The sequence below is a fragment of the Salarias fasciatus genome, chromosome 6 (assembly GCF_902148845.1).
Source record: "Salarias fasciatus chromosome 6, fSalaFa1.1, whole genome shotgun sequence".
NCBI lineage: Eukaryota > Metazoa > Chordata > Actinopteri > Blenniiformes > Blenniidae > Salarias > Salarias fasciatus.
Window position 1 is genome coordinate 30,014,082 of NC_043750.1, and position 22,828 is coordinate 30,036,909.

The 22,828-nt window shown below is 49.1% G+C and overlaps 3 protein-coding genes across 4 annotated transcripts; 1 reads left to right on the forward strand and 2 right to left on the reverse strand.

Annotated features, from left to right (window-relative positions):
• Positions 1-40: 40 nt before the first annotated feature.
• On the reverse strand, positions 41-3,286 carry LOC115389553 (serine/arginine-rich splicing factor 7-like). The gene is made up of 7 exons (XM_030092964.1): positions 3,185-3,286; positions 2,234-2,414; positions 1,965-2,144; positions 810-920; positions 648-725; positions 487-546; positions 41-408 (listed from the first exon to the last, which is right to left on the reverse strand). Exons 1-7 carry the CDS (start codon positions 3,210-3,212, stop codon positions 360-362), a joined length of 687 nt encoding a protein of 228 aa, XP_029948824.1. The 5' UTR covers positions 3,213-3,286; the 3' UTR covers positions 41-359.
• Positions 3,287-3,736: 450 nt separating this feature from the next.
• Positions 3,737-4,802, forward strand: LOC115389555 (gem-associated protein 6-like). Its single transcript, XM_030092966.1, has 2 exons — positions 3,737-3,923; positions 4,014-4,802. The coding sequence occupies exons 1-2, from the start codon at positions 3,793-3,795 to the stop codon at positions 4,450-4,452; spliced, it is 570 nt and encodes a 189-aa protein (XP_029948826.1). The 5' UTR covers positions 3,737-3,792; the 3' UTR covers positions 4,453-4,802.
• A 1,543-nt stretch (positions 4,803-6,345) lies between these two features.
• Positions 6,346-22,828, reverse strand: LOC115389550 (son of sevenless homolog 1-like). Of its 2 annotated transcripts, XM_030092959.1 has the most exons (23): positions 22,051-22,828; positions 19,230-19,355; positions 18,268-18,399; positions 18,024-18,188; positions 17,723-17,932; positions 17,495-17,638; positions 17,237-17,347; positions 16,911-17,009; positions 16,030-16,157; positions 11,265-11,926; positions 10,567-10,648; positions 10,279-10,395; positions 10,072-10,175; positions 9,763-9,985; positions 9,565-9,684; positions 9,324-9,486; positions 9,124-9,241; positions 8,871-9,043; positions 8,611-8,727; positions 8,244-8,517; positions 7,967-8,011; positions 7,586-7,707; positions 6,346-7,508 (listed from the first exon to the last, which is right to left on the reverse strand). In XM_030092959.1, the coding sequence occupies exons 1-23, from the start codon at positions 22,135-22,137 to the stop codon at positions 7,035-7,037; spliced, it is 3,996 nt and encodes a 1,331-aa protein (XP_029948819.1). In that variant the 5' UTR covers positions 22,138-22,828; the 3' UTR covers positions 6,346-7,034. The 2 variants fall into 2 exon arrangements, with proteins under 2 accessions (XP_029948819.1, XP_029948820.1); XM_030092960.1 differs by lacking the exon at positions 7,967-8,011 and having other exon boundaries at positions 6,347-7,508.

The window sequence follows — 22,828 nt, forward strand, 5'->3', positions numbered from 1 at the left end:
TGAAACTGTGTGGTGTTCTCAGTCAGCAGTCCGACACGGCTCGCTGTTTAAAAGTTTATTGAGCGTTTGTGAAATTAAACGATCACAACAAACTCAGCTGGAAGATCAATAATCAATATCCATTGTTACAAGAGAAAACAGCGTGTTTATGCAAAAACACTTAAAACACTTCACAGCTACAAGCAAACAAAAAGCAGAAAGTCAGTCATCAGCCGGACTCCTCAAGGTCGGACCACTATCAGACAGACAGAGTTTTACTTCTATTTCATGTCACGTTTGAAAAACAGGTGACCTTGCAGCTGCGCTCTGATGGGTGGAGGTGTCTCCAGGTGCGACAGATGTTCGGAGGCTTCACAGACTCACCTCCTGTTTGGGGTGCCGGAGCGAGAGCGACCCATGGAGCCGGACCTGCACACAGGAGGGAGTCAACGTCTGCACAGGTATGAACCAGCATGATGCCTGACTGCTCAGCACAGGAGCACAAACCTGCTGCGGCCTCGAGACCTGGACCGGGATCTGGATCTGGATCTGGACTTGGATCTGGATCTACAGAGAGAAACATTTTGATGTCAGCTGCGTCATGAGAGAGCGATGTTATAAGTGGTAGTGCTGACGTAAACAGCCCGACTGATGACATCCTGTCTTACCTGGACCTTCTGGGTGAGGCCGATCTAGATCTTCTTGGAGAACCTGAACGGGAACGGCGACCAGAGGAAGACCTGGACCTGTGCTCAATGACATCATCCACATGAGACACAGCCACCTGCCGCCAATAGAGACGTCACGCCTGAGGATTTCTGCTGACTCACCTTCTACCTCGACTACGACTGCGACTTCTGCTACGGGAGTATCGCCTCCCACGAGACCTGGACCGAGAGCGAGAACGAGAACGAGACCTGGACCTGGATCTGGATCTGGATCTGGACCAAGAGAGTATTAGTGAGCGAGGAGCATAGGGAGGGCAGCGGTAAAGTGATGAACTGATACTGTAACTTTACTCATGCATGATAAAACAACTAACAATCATTAAAAACACAGTAAAAACATTAATGGGTGGTAAATAAACCTTGTGCAGGTCGGCCCTCTTTGGACCGGGTCTAGCAGATCTAGATGATCAAGAAGGTTTCTAACGATGATCGTACTGACAGCCAAATCGCTTGATTGAGACTTGATAGAAGCGAGGAGGTTTTTCTAGAAGGGACCGCCGTCCAGCGGCTCGTTTCCTCGTTACATTAGGGCCGAATTAAAGGGCGGGCGCCGTCTGTCTCTGAGCCTTCTACAAGTTTAAGCAGATCAGTTCAGCCGCAGCTCAGAAACAAAAACTCTAGTCAACAAAGATCTATGGATCTGAATCGATGAAACCTGCAAGTTTTGATCAGCTGTTAAAAAAAACAAAAAAAATCTGACAACATGAGAAGAGCAGAGTCACACAGGGAGCAGCTGCAGACCTGAAACAACAGGACAGTCACAATAAAACATGGCCTGGTCTACAGCTGAAGGAACCATGAAGCTCAGTTCTGTTGGATTCAGTGTGAAAACATTTAAAACCTGCTGATCCTCAAAACGAGTCCTCAGACTGCGCAGCTGTGAGGTCATAACCCCGCCCCTGTGGTACGCGCTGTGCTGTGAATCAGATGTCCTGCAGGACTCAGGTCTGACAGCTGCTTTGTTTCAATCAGAGAAAATATTTTTACAAGCAAAAACATGGAAATCAGATGAGCCGAGCCTCAGCCAACACGCCCCAGAGAGACTGTTTGATTCCGTCTCACATCATCTGATTAATCAGTCTGCTGCTCAGCTAAAGCCGATGGCTGTCTTTGTGGTCGGAGTTTGGACATGTCGATGTGAGCGTGATTCTCTCATCGTCTCTGAGTCGAAGGCTGAAGCTCAGCTGCACACAAAAAAAAACTTCACATTGTTCATTTGTCATGTAATGTTACCAGTGTGGCCATCGTCGTGGTTACCTGCTCCGTCGGCTTCGTCGGCTGTAGCGATGGCAGTCGTAGGCGTAGTGACCTTTCTCTCCGCACTCATAGCATTTATCACTGGGGTCAAAAGGTCGACGTGTTGGAGGACGGTCATACCGAGAGCGGCGAGGCATTCCAGTGGAGAGCTCGACCCGCACACGACTGCCACACATCATCCTGAAGACAAGGAGGGCAGGGTTCAGGTATACATGCAAACCAGTGTGAGCTGTGTGTGTGGGATGTGATGCGATCAGGTGTGTACTGACTTTCCATCCAACCCTCTGACGGCATCGTCAGCATCTCGTGGGTCTTCAAACTCCACAAAGGCGAAACCTGGTGGATTTCTGGCGATCCAAACAGTTCGGAGCGGACCATAGTGTCCAAAGGCTCGCTCCAGCTCACCTTTCCCTGCTCCCGTTCCCAAGTTTCCCACATACACCTTGGCCTCTGTGGAGCACAGGTCAAAGGAATGAACATCTAATCAAACCTCCAATTTCGTGCCGACAGATGAGCTTCCTCAGAAATCCCACACACATCCTGAACTACACACATGTAACATGAGAGTGAATCGATGCTTCACAGGGAAGCACAGGACAACTCCTGTTCAATTTGGAAATCAGCAGGTTTAAATGTTGCAAGGAGAAAACTGAGGAAATTTAGAGTAGCCAAAAAACCTACAAAACAAATCCGAATAAAAACCACAGTGGTCTGACACGTGCAGCACCTTTTCCACACGTTATTGACTGTTAATATTAAAATTTAAATGTAAGGATGATATACACTAACTTTTTATTTAGCACTGGCTGTTAATGGAATATTGCATAAAGCTCACATTTATTTCAACGTTTAAGTGTTATATTACATTGATACGGTCACTGATGCCCGGTCCAATATGGCGGACGCCTCAAACCTTAAGATAAAACTTTAGCTTCGATCTGCAGAGAAACGGTACATTCACACAGACATAAAGAATCACTTATATGCATTAGTTTATGCAAACTAATCTGTAACTACATTCACCAACCAAACTAATCCAACTGAGCCGCGCAAACCGAAGCTAATGCGGCTGTAAACACACCGTGGAGACCCGTTGTTAGCTATTACCTCTGTGCTAACAATCCTGACGGCCCTCAGTCACCTCTAACACCGGCAGATGGCTCCGGTACCGCAACTTTTTCCTGTTAAGTACCAAAACGTGAGAGCAGAAAGGTGTTTACCTCCTCCATACCGCCCGTGTCTGGACATGTTTCCCGCGGCTACGCTGAGGCCCAGGAAGACTTAGCTTAGCCTAGCCTAGCAGCTGCCTGCTAGCCCCTTGCGTCACTTCCGGTCCCAAAATAAGACACCAATGTAAAAATAATCACAGCAACCCTGCTCACATACAATGCATACAAACACGAAGACACATATTTTTTGTGTCTCCTATAATCCTACTTTGAATTTTATTCGTCAAATTTATTAAAGTGCTCGAATTTTAATGATTTCCTGCTTGTGACGTTTACTGTGACCTAGCATTTGTCGTTTCCGGTGTATTTCAGTGCGCCTTTTCGGCTTTTTCTTATTTTGTTAACAACATTTTGTCGGCTACTTTCCGTTTTTTATCAATTATTAAACTTGTCATAAAATCGCTTCTATCCTACTGTTTGCCTCCGTCGTACTGTTCTGTGTCCGTCCTGCAGGGGGCAGCAGCGCCTCGCTCAGAACCCATGCTCGGAACCATAAACCGGAACCTTTCTCAGTGTGCGGTGTTTCCTCCGGGCGGCTTTAAAGCGGTTCCACGCAAGTTCGTCGAAATTTGTCATCCCCCAGAGCCGCGAGGACCGTGATGCCGCACGACTGGCCTCTTTTAGGTCCGCTGCAGTGGTTCAGCTACGTGCACAAACAGGTGAACGTCAAGCTGGGAAGAGATGAAGAGCACCGCGGCTGGCTGGTGACGGTGGACCCGGTGTCCGCCAGGTAATACGCACTCACGCACGCACACACACGCCTACGCTCACACACACTCAGGTCTGACTCTGTTGTGTCTGTGGTTTTTGCTCCTTGCAGCTTGGTCTTGGTGAACTTCACGGAGCGGGGGGCGTCGGTGCGGGTGGTGATGGGTCACGCGGTGGAGGAGGTGGAGGTCCTGCGCGAGGCCGACCCGGAGACCACGGAGCTCCTCTGCACCTACTTTCTCCCTCTGGAAACCCCAAAGCTGGACCCCGAAGACCTGAAGCGGAGGAGAGGGTGTGTCCGCAGGTGGCTGGAGAAGAACCGGCTCCCCGTGGAGGAGAACGGGAACGAGCTGAGGGTGGCGGGGGTCCTGACCATCACGGCCCCCTACGGCCCAGAGGACTGCTGCAGCTCCAACCAGATCATCCTGGACCGCATCCAGAGACTGATCCGGACCTACAGAGACCTCCCGCAGACTGATCCAGACCATCCCCAGACCCACCGAGACATCCTGCAGACTGAACCAGAGCCCCTGCAGACCTCCACAGACTGATCCGGATCCACTTTTTTTTTTTTTTTTTTTTTAATTAATAAAATGAAGACTTATATTTTGTCCTCAGTCCACCTTTTTTGTCACCATGGAAACAGGAAATGGCTGCAGCTGCTCACTCTGGTTACCTGGTTTTGGACATTGCCTGGTTCCAGGTGCCATCATAAAAAAAGTCTCTGTATTCAAATGATCAGATATGCATTTCTCTGAGGTAGAATGATAATTTAGTCTGCCTTCACAGAAAATGATTGCAGTGCTGTAATTCATTTTTGAATAAAAGCCGACTACTGGGATGTATCCCACACCAAGAATTTTTGTGTAGCAATATTAAGTTGCATAAGATTAAATGAGGTAGATAAAAAGAAGGCAAATCTGGCCATTCTTGTCTTCTTTTTTTAATAGAATACCTCTGACTACTAAGTACTGATTAATTGGAAGATAAAATTGGTTTGTTGAGGTTATTAAGCTTTTCATAGACGGGGTCATCCAATCATGAGAAAAGTTATTTATGGTCCCCAAACCTCAAGTTGTTTCTTCTCTTTGACTTTTCTCTGAGGAGTTTTGACACGGCGGCCTCAGAACAACACTCAGATGACCTGAAAACAAAGATCATTGAGGATTCTGATTTAGGGGAAGGCTTCAAACAGCTCTCTTGAGTTTTCTTCTGTCAGTTTCCACTGTGAAGAACATCGTGAGAACATGGAAGGCAACGATGAAGGAGAATAAGAATGATCAAAAACAAACCACAGGTCACCTCCAGACATCTAAAAGCAGCAACAGATCACTGTGTATCCTTTAACAAAGTAAAGGCTCTACAGGAGAGAGATGTGGACGAAGCCTTTTCTGAGTAAACGTCTCAGTAGTTGCTAAACCTATCCAGAAGCACATTTAGACAAGCTGGCTTCATGCTGGAGTGAAGTGCAGCGATGCATTGAGTGTTGCATTGATTCCACTCAGTATCAGCAGATTCTTGAGAGTAATGTTCAAGAATCTGTCAAAAAGTTGAAGTGATGCTGAGACTGGATCTTCCAAAAATACGAGACAAAACACTGATCAGAATCTAGTCAGAAGAACCAGTTCAATGTTCTGGAAAGATCATCCCCATTCCCAGACTGGAATGTCGCTGAAGTGAGCTGATGGTGCTCCGAAGCCAACAAACCTGATGGAACTGTGGGCAGTTTGAAAAGAAGAATGCTCCAAAATACCTTCATTGAGAAACTCCTCAGAGGACATAGGATCTATTGGCTGTTACTTTGCAAAGAGTCTCCACTAAATATCGATGTGAACTTTCTGTTGGGATGTCCAAATAAGTGCACTTATCTAATGTAGTTTTTAAGAGTATTGCACTTTTGCTGTTTTGCTGTCTACTAACCCTTCCACTACATATTTCTATTAGTTATTTGACAGATCAAACTTATATTGCCGATTTAAAAAAAAAAAAAAATCATTTATAAATGTAAATATGGGAATTCTCTGGGGTGCTCAAACCTTTTCATAAGAAATTCAAACCACATTTTCTTTGTTGGCATCTGCAGTAGAAGTCATATGTAGCTACAGGACTAAAATATGGTTGAGTTTCAGCAATTCTGACTTCAGGTTTTTTCAAAATTGATGCTATATTCGTGAATAAACCCTGTTTTTTTAATTAAGGGTGTCAAACATAAGGTCCTTGGGGCAAAATCGGCACACAAGAGGCTTCAAAAATTGCAAAAAATTACAAAAAAAACATTGATTTAACTGTATTTTGTACAAAGAAGGTATCATTATAATTAGCTTTATTTTCGGATTGGATTAAACGTTTGTTTTATGTGGAAAAATCTTGTACTCTGCACCACAACAAATACAAGTTTAAATTTAAAGGTAATTATGGCATTGTTTTACTGGTCTGGTCCACTCAAGATGAGACTGGGCTCTCTGTGTCCCCTGAATTAAAATATGTTTGACACTCACAGCACACTGAAATGTTTTGGTTCCTTATGGGGACAACACACACACTCTAATCCACTCTCCACCAGTGTGGAGATAAACACACGCGCCGTGCAGGTTCGGTGAGGTTAACGACAGACGCGGTGGTTTCCGTTTCCGTCCCTCTGCGTGGTGGAAACACGTTTATTCCCTTGTTTTTTTTGTTTTTTAAAGAAGGCGATCATGAAGTTTGTTTACATTTCTTCTGGACATTCAGAGACGGACAGATGAGCAGGAGCGCCTCAGTACCTCTGTGCTTCTGCTCCTCACACACACACACGCACGCATACACACATAAACACACACTCACTCTCACACTCAGCCTGCTTCACTCTGGACAACCACATTACCCAGCAGCCCTGGGGTTCAGCAGGACGCCGCTCGGGCTCCGGGCTCACGGACGACGAACAGAAATGAAGAAGCGACCACAGACGGATGAGTGTTCTCAGGCAGATTCTCACAATAAGAGCACATGATTTGTATTTCATTAGTTTCAGTTCAGACCAGATCAGAACGTCCTGATTGGTCCATCAGACGTGGTTTAAAATCGGTCCTGTGTTCTGATCCAATCAGCTGTAGTGTTTACGCGTCCAGCTCCGCCTCCTCCACAGGCTGTCCAATCACAGTGCCGGGGGCGTGTCCAACAGAGGGGCGTGGCTCAAAGACTCCCTCTTGTATGTCTTCGGGGGCAGCTTGGGGACGCCGTGGCGGGGAGGCACCGGGGGGCCGTCCAGCGGGGGCAGCAGGGAGGGCGGCGGGGAGGGGAGGGGCATCTTCCTGGGGGTGGGGGTGAGGGGGGCAGAGGGAGGCAGGGCCGGCGGAGAGGACGAGGCGCTGCAGGGGGCGGGGCAGATGGGCAGCGAGGCCGAGGTGGTGGAGGGGAAGAAGGCCTGGGGCAACAGGTCGCAGCGGGGGCGACCCTGAGGGGGCGGGAGGAGGTGCAGCGGGGAGCTGAGCGGCTCCCGGGGGGGCAGCGAGGGCGGGCTGTCAGGAGGAGACGACGAGGACAGCGACGAGGAGTATCGAGGTGGGAGGAGCTTACAGGTGGGCTGGCGAGGGGGGACAGCGGGGGGGCTGTCCAACTTTGACATCATCTGCGGGGGGGATGAAGAGACAGTCATTACCCAGATAAAAAATATAATGTTGACTTTGGGCTCAATGGTTGACGAACCTTAGAGGGCGACGACTCCGCAGGAGCGGACTCCGGTCGTCTGCGAGGAGGAACCGGAGGAGGAACGGGGGCCTCCTCTGAACCGCGACTGAAGCTCAGCATGGAGGAGACAGACGACGACCCTGAGGACAAACCCGCGGTGAGATACACACAACAACCTAACGCACACCGACACACACACACTCGCCTAATCCGCAGCGTGAGCTGATGGTTTCCATGGAGACAAACTATGGGAGTGGTGCGTGCAGGACGGTTCCACAGGTGAGTCTTGTTAGGTGGGAGGTGGTCTGACTGTACTGCGTGTGTGTGTGTGAGGGACACACAGGTGGAGGTGGAGAGTGATGGAGCAGATGTACGGAGAGTCAGGAGGGTCATACTAACGTGGACCATGAGGGAGAGAAACCACAGCAAAGATACTGTCGCAGGCTGCAGGGTGGAGAGGAGAGATACCGTGAGAGGAGGAGGAGGAGGAGGAGGAGGAGGAGGGGGGGAGGAGGGGGAGGAGCAGGAGGAGGAGGGGGAGGAGGAGGAGGAGGGGGAGGAGCAGGAGGGCACCTGACCGGGAGGTGAAGCTTCGGTTGTCAATTAGTGGGAGGGGTCAGTGTTTAGGGTGTCGAGTCAGAGACAGAGTATGTGTGTGTGTGTGTGTGTGTCTTACTGGAGTGGAAGGGGCTGCTGGGACCCTGCGGGGAGTCGAACACGCTGCCTACGTCAGTGGAGCTGGAGGCGGCAGACGCAGGGGGCGGGGTCAGAGGCGTGCGGGGGGAGTTGGGGGCGGAGACGGCGCCGCCTTCGGCCTCGCTGTCGGGAATGCGGCTGTAGCTGATCTTGCGCGGCTCGTTCTGCAGCGGCGTCGGGTGTCGCATGGTGCCCGGCCTGGCTGAGGAGGGACGGATCCCCGGGGACTTCAGAGGACAGGTGTACCTCTTCACCTGGGGGGCAGGGGGAGGGGGCAGTTACCAAGACTGAACTCACACTGAGGGAAACATGTCGGGGGGAAGAGGGGTTGCCATGGCGATACATACAAATCGAGGTAACGATCGGGCATTTCGAGGCTCAATCTCCAGAGATTTGTTGAAGAGGTGATCAGCAAAGTCTTTTTCTGACAGGTCGTCCATCGGGTTCAGGTTCTCGAAGAACTTCTGCTCCACAAACAGAAAAGCAACTATTAAAACAAGACCAGCAGCACATCCCAGAAACAATCGGTAACACTTCAAGCTGCTGTGTGCTTCTCTGCTGTAATGAAAGAAGTGGACAGCAGGTGGCGGCGTTGGCGTGCACGCACCCTGATGTCGCCCTCCACTCTCAGGCAGTATGGCTGGTTCTGGTACTGCTGGATCTCTCCGGTGATCTCGGCCACTTTCCGCCTCTTGCTGAAGTTGATCAGGTCCTTGCCATGCCGACGCAGGAAGTCGGGGTTTCCCTCCTCCGTCTTCAGGATGTTGGTCAGGTAGATTCCTGTCACAGGTACATACACACACAATTGACCTCTGACCTGAGCGAATGACCCACGCAGCTGGCTGGAACTCGGTCCGTACCAAAGAAGGGAACACAGGGGGGGTTGATGGAGCGCAGCTTAGCTAAATACTTCTTGTAGTGGTCTTCGCTGAGCTCGTGAGCCTCCTCTAAGATTTTCCTCTGTCGACTCGGGATTTGCTGAAAAGAAACAGCGACGGCGATTCAGTGAAAGGCGACAGCTGTGGCGGACTGAGGCTACTGAGCGAGACGGCATCCGTACCTCGAAGGTGTGGTCCAGTCTGTACACTGGAGAGGAGTTCATGGCACTGACCACCTCCAGCACGCCGTTGAAGTTGTTGAGTTCCTGAAAAACCTGCAGGATCTCGATGATCCGGGAGACGACGGAGACCCGCTCCTCCAGGTTCTCCGTCTCCACGATGCACCTGAGGAAACAGGACACGCCTCAAGTAACGGTCGGGAAGCCCTGCGCCTCTCGGAGCCAGGTCAGAGCGGCGGCTTACTTCTCGAACCACAGGGTGAGGTTGGTGGTGTGTCGGATCATCCTCAGCAGGTTGGGCGAGTGGATCTCTTTGTCCTCTTTGGTCCAGACGCTTCCGACCAGCTCAGACGGCTGCACCGCCCTGCAGGGTCACACGGGCGTGCGTCAACTCAGTTTCCCAACGCACCGAAACAAACTTTCAAGCTGTGTGCGGGTCTACCGGTAGAAGTCGGACTCGAGCAGGGTGAGCTGGCGGGCGATCTCGATGGGGTGCAGCGTCATGAGGTCGAACTGCTCCGTGTTTCCAGGTTTACAGATGTGCCACTCGATGGGAGGTGGAGAATTCTGGAAGGTGATGCTGTGGCTGGGCGCGCTCACCTGCACCTGCTTCTTCCTTTGGATGATCTTTGTGATCGACTCCACCCACTTCCTCATCGCTTTGCCTGCAACACACACACACCGTCAACCTGCAGCAGGCAGTTCACGCAGGCGCACAGGTATGGAGGAGACCGGGAGAGACGAGCCTCACCTCTGACTGAAGAGATGAACTCCTCCAGCTGGCTCAGTAGTTGAGCGTCCCTCTCGAAGTCGTAGAAGTGATGTTCCACCCAGTGACGACACACATTCAGGACTCTACGCAGCAGATCAGAGGAGGAAGAAGCCATGAAGGAAACATGACGTTGGAGCGCAGCTCAGTGTGAAGCTGTGGATCCTCCAGCAGGGGGCACTGCCTCACCTGAGCTGAACAGGCTGAACAAACTCTTTCCTGAAGCGTTTGAGCTCAGCGCTGAGCGGCTGCTCTCCTCCCTCCATCTGATCGGCGTCGCTCGGCCTCGGCTCAGGAATCTCAAACCTGAACATACAAACAATCTTTAATCTGGAGAAGTGTGATATGAAATACTGTTTGGAAAATAACACAGTGGAGCAGGAATGTTCAGATGTTTCCAGGTGAGCTCCGTCACAGATCTGGACCTGTGTGAGCAAAGGGGAGCGTTCTGATTGGTCGGTGTGAAGGTGAACTCACCTCTCCATGAGCAGGTCCAGCAGCTCCTGAGGTTTACAGAACGAGCGGTACGTCGTCAGGAACGTCCGCACAAAGTTTGGATCTGCAGGAAAAAGACAGACAGGTTCAGAGACTGTAAACCTGAAATCAGGGACCAGGACCCGAACCCAGGACCAGGACTTGAGACATATCAGAGAAAGGGCGAGGATGAAGAGGAGGACGTCATACAGGTATCAGAGTGCAGAGACATGAACCACCTGGTGGCCACAGGATAGAATCAATGGAATCAGTCTGATAAAGATCACTGCATGAGCTCAGAATTTACCCAGAATCCCTGGCAATGACCTTACAGACAGACATTTTCCTGTTACTGGATCAAGTTTACAGACCTGGCTTTCTGTGTGCACTTTGTTTTCTTTGTTTGTGACAGTGACTTATGATAACTCTAAAGAAGAATAGTTCAATTTTTGAGCAGAAATAAGCCCAAAGAGTTTCATCCAGTAGACTAGTATATAGCTAACACAAAATATATTTACATTTTAAATTTTTAAATGTTTTGGTCTATTTTTCCATGTTTTTATGGAAAAAATTGATGTAAAGGAGCTTTAAGTTTAATGTAACACTGATTGGAGACTTCTTTCTCAGGATTAAATTCATGAATGTGACGTTGCAGTTTGATTTTCAGCAGCCACCGGATCACCTGCGAGGTCGTCGCTCACCTGCATACATGTGGAAGGTGAGCCTCTCGATCAGCTTCAGGACCGTCCCGGCTTTGATGATGGGGATCCCCGACTTGGACTGGACGTTTTCTTCGAACACGACGTTCTCCTCGGAGTCCGGCTCGGCGAAGCGGTAAACCTCAGCGCCGGGCAGCCTCATCTGCTCCTCCTTCTCCTCCTGCAGCATGGCCGAGTCCAGCATGCGCTCCAGCGTGCTGCGGTACTGCAGCGAGATCAGCGCCGCCATCCAGCCGTTCTTCTCCTCGGCGGACTTGGCGGCGAACACCACGCTGTTCCCGTCCTTCAGGATGATCTCGAAGGCGTGCCGGTACTCGCCCTCCTTGTCGTCTTTGTCATTGATTTGGACTTTGCGCATGAAGAACTTCTCCTTGAGGCGGTACTCGGCGGTGGAGCCGGCGCCGGGCAGCCGCGGCGGGCCGTGGTTGGACTTGCAGCAGATCATGAGGCCGTCGAACAGGAAGATGTGGCGTTCGTGTTTGGCGCCCACGCGAGTGAGCGTGCCCTCCATGATGAACTCGTTGCAGCACTGGCCGATGTCCTTCCCCTCCCAGCCGTCGATGTTCTTCTGGATCTCGTTCATCTTCTTGATGGCCAGGTGCTTCCCCTTCATCTGATGGCTGTAGAAACGACACGCTGACTCGCTGCACCAAGAAGAGCGAGAGCAGAGGAGAAGAAGAAGAAGAAGAAGGAGAAGAGCGTCAGCCCGCCGCAGGTCAGAAGACATAGATGTCTGTGAGAGAATCACAGTTAGTCTGAACTGAAGACTTTCATGTCCCGTCTGCTCGCCAACGCTTCAAAACTACTGCCCCGAGTTTGAAACTTTGAGAATGAAAGCATCAGCAGGCCGAGCTGATTTTGAACTGAGATTGCCCGACATTACCATGGTTAGCCAACGCCACCTCACCGTAAGAGGGACCCTGGTGTGAGCTCCCTGGACAGCAGGGGCCCCCCGTTTGGAATTTTGCATGTTCTTAATGTGCGTCTCAATCCAAACACGATGATCCGGTTACACTACAGCTGCTTTTTGACCAAAGTCAAACGGGACAGACTCTGCCCACTGTGAGCTTTAGGAAGGAGAAGTTTTGGGGCGGGCAGAGTGGGATCTCTACGCATTGTGTCGTCAAATGACAACTGCCGGCTTCACCGAAACAGATCTGCAGACTGAAAAGAAGTCCCGAAGCGGAGGAGTTCAAGTATCTGTGTCTTATCGAGAGTGATGGAGGAGGGGCCGTGGGTTGGGTGTAGTAATGTGGCCACAGAACCAGAGTGTTCAGGTGAAGAAGAGCTGCGCTAGAAAGCAAAGTGGTGGTTGGGACATCTAATCAGGAAGCTCCCTGGGAGGGCTCCTATTAGGGCAGTGGTCAGTACTGGACCCTGAAGAGATTCTGAGGTGGAAACAGGAGCCAGCTGCTGAGCGTCTGTCACTGCTTCGGGCTGAGAGCAGCTCGGTGTTAAACCAGAGGGTCTGGAAGAAGCTACAGAGGACAGGAAATCTGAGCGTACTCTCAGATGGACAAATGCATCGATACGTATCTCTGAGGTGAACACGCCGGTGGTGATTTTTGGCCGTTAGGAGTTAGTAAATCAGGGATATCAATCAATAAATTAGACTAATGATAGGGTCTTTGTTCTTAAGCTCCGCCTTCATCATGTTATTGGGTTGGTGTCTATTGTCATCATGTGACAGCGAGGTGAGTTCTGATTGGACGAGGCAGTCGGGCTCAGTACAAACCGGTTGCTGTGGCGACAGCAGGAGGACGTTGGACCTCAGCGGGGACGAGCGGCCGCTCTGTCACACACATACACACACACACACACAGAGTCAGCAGTTGTGCAGGAAACAGCGGACTGCTCCTTTACTGCCTGTTGTTGCGGAGAGCTGCCCACTAATCAGTTTACAGCATAAACCCCTGAAGTATGCACTGCTAAATGTTTCACAACGCTGAAGCAACAACCGACAAAAATACACACATACAACAGTCACATAATGCATCTATTCTCAATGATACACATCAAACAACAACTCCATCGGACCAGGGTCAGAGTGTGTGTATGTCGAAGGGGTGGGGCGTGGTTGATCAGCTGCTACTTCGAGTTTGACATTAGGATCTCTTTTTTTAAATTTATTTATTTTAACAAATTCAAGCAAACTGACTGAATCAAGGCTTCCAATGACCTAAAACAAAATCTTTAAAACATAAAAAAAATCAATAAAACTGAAAAGAACTTAAAGCCACATATCAAGTGCTCGTATACTCTGAATATGCAACAAAAGAAAAGAAATTCAGCAGTGATTTTTAGTGATGGAGGGAGGAGAATAACCTGAGGATGATGGCCTCACCCTGCTGGATCAGGCAGACTGAGGAGGGGGTCTTTGTGCGGGTGTAATGTGAAAGCAACACAACAGGGGGCGCACCAACCGACTCTCGGACTTCACCAGCTTAAGCTAGGCTCTGTTTACAGCTCGGTGACACACGACAACAGCATTTTTTGCTCTTTAAAAAAATTACACTTTTTTTGGAAATGGCCTCCAGAGAACAATGTTTAAAAATACAAGACTAACAAAAATCTCAACTTTCCTGAAACTAAAGTTCTGCTCATGAGCAATGCAATTACAGTAAATAATTTGAGGATTTGAACAGCAGCAGCAACAACAACAACAACAACAAAGGATTCAAAATGTTGGTGCAGCTCACTCTTCTTCAAGAAAAATGCTACTACCATTTCTAATTCACTACCATTCATCACACCATCATCTGCATACGTGGAAACATTTTTTATCATGCAGATATGAGGGGATCTCTGCACTGAAGACACTCCGAGAAAAGGAGTTGACAGGTTTATATTCGACTTTTACACACACAAAAAGCCAAAAACCAACAGCTCAGAATCTGACTGCCTTTCAGGAATATTTAGCAATTCAGATCAAAATGCTGATGTTTACAACAGGTAACTTTTCTGAGACGGAAAACAAAGCTGATTGCAGACTCTGCGTGTGTTGAATAGGGTCTACAAAAAGCTCTCAGAAGACAAAGAGAGAAGCATTGTGAGTAGGTGTGAGCATATCACATGCGAACACACATCACAATGAATGAGCTTCATCACTCTGAGGAACACAGAAAAGACGTCAGAGTCAGTCAGAGCCTTGACCAAACAGGAAGTGATGGTGCAGGAAAGGAAAACGCAGTTCAGCGAGCTACATGTAGTAGCGGGAAGACCACCTGTTGTAGCCACAAAAAACATGATGCTTCCATGTCCTCATTGGAAAAGAATATGAAATGTTCCACACCAGGTTAAGTCGATGTGAACAAAGAAACCAAACAAACGGAGCTATCAGATTTATAGAGAGGAGAAGAGAGAAAAGCAGGAGGAGCTCCTCCTTCATGTGGCTGAAGCTCTGATCCTCCACAGACAGGAGCGATCACATCCACTGAAACCTTCTGCCAACATCAAGAGTTCTTCATGAGTTCAGAAGAAGCTGATGGAGAACTGTAAAGAAAATATGAGGAGCTCCTTCTCCACCTGGTCCATCAAAGGTAAAATAAACCTTTTCACAGTGTATATATTCTACAATGCCACTCTCAAAAATGTTAGGGCAATATTTAGAATGTGAATAAAGCCGGAAACAGCATATTTAAATGAAAGCTGCCCAAAGACCTCAGATGACATGCAGAAACAAAGAAGCATCATTGTGTCCGTTCATGTCGATCCTGTACATCATTTGCAAACATTTCTGGGGAAAAAGCCTCTCTGTGAAAACTGGAAGCGACTGTTGAGAAGAACCAAATCCTGATTTCCTCCTGATAGTTTATTGTGCTATCATCAACATCAAAACGCATTAAGACCAGTCTTGATCTACTACACTTTGGTCCATTCCAAAAGTCACCGATTAGTAACTCGTTCTGAAGAACCCCTCATGTTCTATCCCACTACGCTGTTCAGGAGCAACATACTGATGGCATTCTGCATGCGTTCAGGCAGCGACCAGCGTCCTGTTTGTCGTCCAGACCTTCACCCTCTGCAGACATCTCACACACACTATAAAGGCAGAGCAGGAGGGAGGTTCAGTCCGACACCAAGCAGGAAAGTCCAACATTTCCCTCTGAAACTGCAGCAGTCTCTCTTCCCGTTCGCCAACACGTCTCCACAGAAAGAAGAGCTGATGCAGCGTGGTCCGCAGCCTGCTGGCTCAACTTTCCTGGATTCACCAGCGTTTTGGTGCGTCGACCTAAAATGTTGCCAGCAGGCCTCCTGCCTATACAACAGACAGACCTGGTCCAGTCACACAAAGACATGAAGCAGTGAATCACCTACGTCCTCATGTCCACCTGCAGGTCCTCCACTCATACACCTTCCTCCTCCTCCTCCTCCTCCTCCTGCTGCTCCTCTTCTTCGTCTTCTCTTCCAGGTAATCAGAGAAAACGTCGACCGAATACACAGCTGCACTTTTTCTGTGTCGCTTTGAGCTCCTTTCTTTCTAACCGAGAACAATAAGCTGTCCAGCAGCAACACCCACAAACTGACGCCATTTCCTCCACCTCCTCCCCCAACCTGTGACCCTGACGAACCCCTCCTCCCCCCACCCTGCTCTATTTCAGTCCTACGGAAACACAGGGGACGACCAGTCCCACCCAGAGTCTGACTCCACTCACCGTGTAGAAATGCTACAGAATTGTGTACAACAGTGTGTGTGTGTGTGTGTGTGTGTGTGTGTGTGTGTGTGTGTGTGTGTGTGTGGAAATACCTGAGCCTCCTCTTGGCGAGGTTCCTGGAGCAGATCCTCTCCATGCTGCTTTGCAGGTTGAGCAGAGCCGTGATGGCCTGTTTCAGACACTCTTTGTCCTCCTCGTCCTCGCTCTTCTCCTCCAGTTGCTGTGGAAACACAAAAGGGGCGGAGTCAGTCACCTCAGGCACCTGTTGAGGTGTTCTCGGTAAGCTGGCTCGCAACCCTCGGCAGAGACTGAGCCTGCAGAGTCCAGGACCAGCAGAGAGGGAGAGATCCCTGCCCCCCTCTGACCCCCTTCAGCTGGAGAATAATCTGCAGAACATGACTGGAGGTATTTCACAGATTTAACCTCGGCAGGGACAAAAGAGCTTACAGCTGCACAGTGGAAAGTCCCGGCGCAAGACCGGTTCCTTCGGGCCCTGGTTCGACTGAGGACCAGGAACAGACACGGGTCAAGACTGGGGTCATCCCAAAAATCAATGAGTCACATTCTAGTTCGCAGACTTAAGGTGGGAAGTTTGCATGTTCTTCCTGACTCTGTGTGTGTGTGTGTGTGTGTGTGTGTGTGTGTGTGTGTGTGTGTGTGTGTGTGTGTGTGTGTGTGTGTGTGTGTGTGTGTGTGTGTGTCCTGGACAGTTCATCTATCCAGGTAACGACCCGATGCCCGCTACAGGTGTGACCTCACCTTCACACTAAATGGGACAGACTCCGCCCCCACTGACCACAACAGAGAGCAGCATGGGTAAACGGGCATAACTGCGACACCAAGCAGTGTGAACTGGGTACTGCAGTAACAGTTCACTCAGACACCAAACATCTTCTGGAAACAAAGCCGCTGTCGTTGAACTGCTGTGCAGCTGCTGGACAGGTGCAGGGAAGGTGTGCTGCAGGTGTCTCACCTTGAGGATCTCGAACAGGTGCAGACAGTGGTAAACAGGAGTGAGCAGCAGCCGGGGCAGAACGTACTGAACAGCCTCTTTAAAGCCCTCGCAGATGGACTGAGGGAAGAAACAAAAAACACCATCATCATCATCACCATCATGTAATCTGATTACAATCATCCATCATCATTTTTCTTCATTTCAACAGAAATGATAATACCACAACAGGGTTCTTCTTCTATAATATACACACACTCCATCTTCATTAAGTGTGGGACCCGCAGAGATCCTGCTAAGAACAGATTCCTAAAAGATGCACCTGAGAGGTCGGGGGCGGAGTTTACCTGCAAGTGGAAGGAGGCTCCAGGTTTGGACACCTGACTGAGGAAGTGCTCGTGGAAACCAGAACGCAAGATGTCCTGAGCGTACGTCTCATAAGGGTCAAAGGCCAACTCCTACCAGACACACCACACATTAGACTCACCCCACACCATGCCAGCAAATCACACACACACACACACACACACACACACACACACACACACACACACACACACACACACACACACACACACACACACACACACACACACAGTACAGACCTCAGCTAGGTCCTCGAAGCAGCTTCCCACCAGGGGGTGAGGACTTCCTTCGTCGGTCATCTCCACCGTATCCTCGATCAGACCCAACAGCTTCACCGTCACCTCGTGGATATCTACAATCCTGCTGAAGATACTGTCCACGTCCTGCAGGATCGATCAGAGGATTGACAGTTTGAGTAATGTTGTGACTGACGGTGCGAGTGTTGCTGTGAGTGACGGTGTACGTACGTGCTGGGAGAAAAGCATGGGGCAGGAGTTGAAGGGCTCTCTGAACACCTTGATGAGCAGGTTGAGCTGTCTCACATACTGCCGCCCGTCGGCCATGAAGCTCCTCACCAGCTCGTAGTAACTCTGCTCCTCACTGGCCGACGGCTCCTCGTCCATCAGAGGGAACCCGCTGATGTCCTCCTCGTCCTGGTGGAACATGTCCATCAACACCTGCACACAGGTGAGACGGAGGCAGGTGAGGGAGTCTGTGTGTTCTTGTGTGTAGTTAAATATCGTGTGAGGTTCTGTGCGGTTGTGCAACCTTGTCAGCACACATGGCCACAGTGATGTCCTGCTGGGAGATCTCATAGTGTCGGATGTTTCTCACGTAGTTTCCGGCCAGTTTCAGGATGTCGGCAGAGATGTACTCCAACACGGCCACCATGTACACGGACACCTGGTGGTCCACCTTGTAACCCAGCACCTCCTGCAACGCACCACAGGGACGGGGTCAGACGACACACGTTTGAGGACGATCCTGACGATGATGGTGATGATGAAGGCACCTTGAGCAGTGGGTGGATCTTGTCGACGGGCAGAGCGAGCGGGTTCCTCCTCTTCCTCTTCTCGATGGCGGCCTGAGCGTCACCGATCGCCCACTTGTCGATTGGGTGAGGAAAACTCTTCTGAACCCGCTCCTGCAGAAACAGGGCCATGTCTCAACAGCTGGACTGCATTAAGTCTAAAAGACCTGGACCAGGCTGACAGAGGCCTTGTTTGATTTGGACCAGGTCTAACCCTCCGCAGCTGTCCAGATCTAAACATCTGGACTAAGGACACAATCCGACTGGACAGGACGACAGTCAATCAGCTGCTGTTTGGATTCTGACATCAACCATGGAATTTGTTGATAATCAGATTTTTATTACACATCTGCAGGAACTCTGATTGTCTGTCTTGTCACCACAAAGTATAGATGCGTCACATGGCTTTGATACCACACAGGTCACATGATGGCGTCTGCCCTCTCAGCAGCAGCGGGACACGAGTCTCTGCTCCGCTCTGCTGACTGACTGGCTCATGTCCATTCACACCGCTGAACGGACGCAGACGACATCAGTTCATGGTATCAGAAATACTCACAGCAACACGTCAACACACATAATACTGAACCAATCACACACACACACACACACACATACACCACTGTGTGAGGAGCAGCGAGGGTCAGAGGTCAGAGGTCAGGGGTCAGGGGGTTAGGGTAAAACACCAGCAGAGAGCTGTGTGTTTTTTATTTTCAAACTGCACCTCATCATCTCACTGCAGCCTCCATCCACTGCAAACAAGAAGCAAAGCGACCAATCACACGTCAGCTTGACAATGATGTCATCATTAAAAAAAAAAAACCCTCACCACAACACAGCTTCCAGTGCATGTTTATAGTGAGGTGCAGCCATCATCAGTGAAATTACTGACATCACTCCTGAGTGTGTGTGTGTGTGTGTGTGTGTGTGTATGTGTGCATCACCTCCACATCCTGCACAGTGCGTGGTTGAGCCTGACATAACATGTTGAGCAGCAGCAGGATTAACTCCTCGATGTACTGCAGCGCCTCCTGCTGGGACACCAGGTTAGGATGCACCTGGTTCAGTACCTGCAAAAAACACACACAAAGTTATCGTTAAAGAGAGCAGATCGGTGATCTGTACTTTCAATTTTAAGCTGCATCTGCACAAGCACACAAAACTGCAATCTCACGCTGACCAGGATTGGAAGGAACAAATTACAAAAACTCACATTACTGTAATTCAGTAGAGTTTGTTGTTTACTTGCACTTTCATGGGTATTTTCTCAAGCGTGTAATTTTACTCATACTTGAGTACAATTAACACCATATAATCTACTCATTTACTTTTAAAACAAAATCCTGCGACTGAGTATACCCACAATTTCAATGTATATTCAAGCCTTTTTACGTGAATGTAATAAAGACATCCTATTGTGACCATGCTAACTAACCTACGATGCCAGGAATGGACGGCTTGTCTGCAGCTGTGCAGCGAGAACATATTTCCAGAGGTAACTTATCAATACAGCTGAGTAAAAAAGAAACTTTATGGACTTAAGCTTTGGAGAAAAAGAGGCCAAAATGGAGACAGAAGACACCACTGTCAAAAGCGAAAATTAAGAAGAAAAGAGTTAAGCTTTATGAATTTGGCTAAGATAAGTCTGTAAAGACACTGTCGCTGCCATCGGTGAGCCTGATATTAAAATAAAGACAGAGTTACTAATCTGTGGCCACATACAGCGTGTGCCAGAGTGACGCTGTGTTACATCAAACTGGAACACAAATTTCATTCATTGAAAATTAACCATGTCATGTTAGCTTGTCCGAACGGGAGGAGAATAGTGCTCCAAATTTAGGTTAACATTTATACTAGAAAACAGTGCACGGGCACGGGGTCCTTGTTCAAGTGACCTGAATGAAAACGTTTTCCTATGATAAGCAATAAGCATTACACCTTTACCGACACACCCACTCCACTCTAATCTAAAAGTCGGGACTATTCTGAGATTCCAAAACATTTTTGTCATTCTTTAAACAAAATAAATTCCTGCTTTATGTCTACATTTGGTGATGAATCAAACTGTTTTGATATAATTTTTCTAAACATTGTTTGAGCAATGTGCTTTGAACATAGATATTTTATCCAAGTGAATCAAATCAAATGTTCGCTACTGACAATGCAATACACATTTATTGGTTAAAAAATAATTAATGGTATTTTTTTAAGAAGAGTACTTTGCTTTACATTTGAAGTATTTTTTGTAACAGCAGTATTTTTACATGTAATTGAGTACAATTTAAGCAATGAACCACGACGTGAACTTGAATTTTCAGTAAACTTTCCACCTCTGGACGCTGACAGAATGAAGCGTGAGGGCAGTGCTGTCGAGGACTGTGTGCAAAATGTTCAGAAGCACGAAGACTGTTTAAGGCAAACAGAGCACGCACAGACACACATGTGCACAGACAGGAGACTGTGCAGGTGAGTTTTGTGTGAACACACTGACCTTTACGTTTCTGTTTGGCCTACAACAAGCTGACGTCAACACACTGACTCAACCTACAGCGCCTGTCCTGTTGCGTTACGGCGGTTTTGTTTTTCTTGTTGTGTTAGAGCTGATGTGATTCTGTTGTTGCCTGTTGTGTAAAAGATGTTTTGGTGTTAAAACTATTGCGTTTCTTTAGTTGTGTTACATCTGCTTCTATTCCATTGTCATGTTACTGTTGCGCATTTGTTTTTGTTGTTATGTTGCTGGCAGTGAGGTGTCACTGCTATTGCTATACTACATGTGTTGGGCCTGTTTTGTTGTGTGTGTACCACCAGTTCACTCGCATTGCTCTGCTACATCTGTTACATTACTGTTGGTTTGGTGATTCACTTATTGGTGATTCACTTATTGGTTAACACCTGATAACCTTCTGTTTTTGTTGTGCTACTGTTGTTTCGATGCTACTGCCATCATTGTGCTACAGCTGCTGTGTTGTGTGTACTGCCACTACGCTCATATTGTTGTGTTACATCCGTTTTGTTGTTATGGCTGTTGTGTGTTACAGCTGCATATCCATTGTTGTGTGTAGCCAATACTGTTGCTTTGTTACATCTGTTAATATGGTGGTGTTACAACTGCTGTACATACAGTGCCCTTTCATTCTTACTGTGTTACATTTGTTATTGTTTAGTCGATAAGGTGGCGTTACGGCTGTTGTGTTACCAGTGATGAGATGATGCTGTTGTTGTTGCAACCTTTATCGTTTTGTTATTGTGCTGAGTTACATTTGTTCTTCTGTTGTTGCTGTGTTACTGCTGTCATATTTATGTTGTTTTAATGATTCAGCTGTTAATGTTTTGATGTAACAGCTATTGGACAACACCTGGTAACCTCCTGTTTTTGTTGTGTTATCACTATTATGCTTCCTTTTTTTTTTTTTGAAGGTCAAAAAATCAGAAAAGATAATGTTTCGTTCCTTCTTCAGCAGTAACAAAGCAGTCGAATAACCAGGGTAACGTGGGCATGGACAGTAACGATGAGCTGCACAAACTTATGAGTTCGCAGTTTCCTAATGTATCAGTGTAATTTACTGCGTGTGTGTATCCAAGTGAATGCACCTGCAGGCCGTGGTGTGTGTGTGTGTGTGTGTGTGTGTGTGTGTGTGTGTGTGTGTGTGTGTGTGTGTAGGGGTTATAGTTGGTGTGTATGTGTGGCTTCCAGTGAGGCAGCCTCAGGCCTCTGTGTCTCCGTGTTTACGTTCAGGTGTGTGTTGTTGTGGGTCTGCCGTGTACCTTTTCCAGTGAGGGTACCAGCAGGCCTCTCCATTTGGGAGCGTTTTCTTCGTTGAAGAAGTCGTACTGCAGCTGCGCCGCCTGCATGGCTGCTTGCTGCGGGGTGTGCGGGGTCTGAGCGCCGCGGCCGGACTCTCACGCTCGGTTCTTCGGTTTACATGAGGCGCAGACCGGGTCCGGCTGCACGGGCGAAAGCCTCGGGACGTCCAGGCCGATCCTCCAGAGCAGCCGCCGTCACTGCGACCATCCTCGGACGCTGCACGGAGACCCAGCCGCGGCCAGATGCTCCGCAGCTACCTGTTAGCTCCGCGGTTAGCAGCTAGCTGTTGGGTGTCGCTCGGTTCACCGGGAGCAGAGCATGGTGTCCGGCACCCGCTCCGTTACCCACCGCGGACCACCGGGGCGCTGCTCGGTGTTAGCCTCTTAGCGCGTAGCGCCACTGCTACCGTCAGCAGCGGCTGGCCTCCATCAGCCAGTCGGTTGGCGAGGTGACCGGTTACCAGCTGCTGGTTACACTCAGCAGGAGCGGCGGCGGACTGACGGTTACCGGGTGATCGCTAACAATCACCCAGCTCCCGGTTCTCTGCTGCTGACGTTTCACCGACTATCCAAAGAAGCCACTCCGGTACCTTGACCCCGCTAGTACTGCGCTCCGCCGCTCTCTTCTCAGAGCCTATGAGACAGCAGATCCGGCCCCTGGGCCCCGACAAACGGACACTCACCGAGCTAACGGCGGGCGGTTGTTGTGACTCCGGTGTGCGGTACCGTAGACGGTGAA

Bases quoted from the DNA above. Each gene is read 5' to 3' on its own strand.
- LOC115389553 (XM_030092964.1), bottom strand. From the start codon at position 3,212: ATGTCCAGACACGGGCGGTATGGAGGAG. The intron at 2,145-2,233 runs GTCAGTACACAC...CCTTGTCTTCAG, and splicing joins GTCAGAGGGTTGGATGGAAA to GATGATGTGTGGCAGTCGTG. The intron at 547-647 runs GTAAGACAGGAT...TTCTCTCTGTAG, and splicing joins GCCTCACCCAGAAGGTCCAG to ATCCAGATCCAAGTCCAGAT.
- LOC115389555 (XM_030092966.1), top strand. From the start codon at position 3,793: ATGCCGCACGACTGGCCTCTTTTAGGTCCGCTGCAGTGGTTCAGCTAC. The intron at 3,924-4,013 runs GTAATACGCACT...TGCTCCTTGCAG, and splicing joins GTGGACCCGGTGTCCGCCAG to CTTGGTCTTGGTGAACTTCA.
- LOC115389550 (XM_030092959.1), bottom strand. From the start codon at position 22,137: ATGCAGGCGGCGCAGCTGCAGTACGACTTCTTCAACGAAGAAAACGCT. The intron at 9,044-9,123 runs GTACGGACCGAG...TACCTGTGACAG, and splicing joins CCCCTGTGTTCCCTTCTTTG to GAATCTACCTGACCAACATC. The intron at 7,708-7,966 runs GTTAGTATGACC...GTTTGTCCTCAG, and splicing joins TTCTCTCCCTCATGGTCCAC to GGTCGTCGTCTGTCTCCTCC.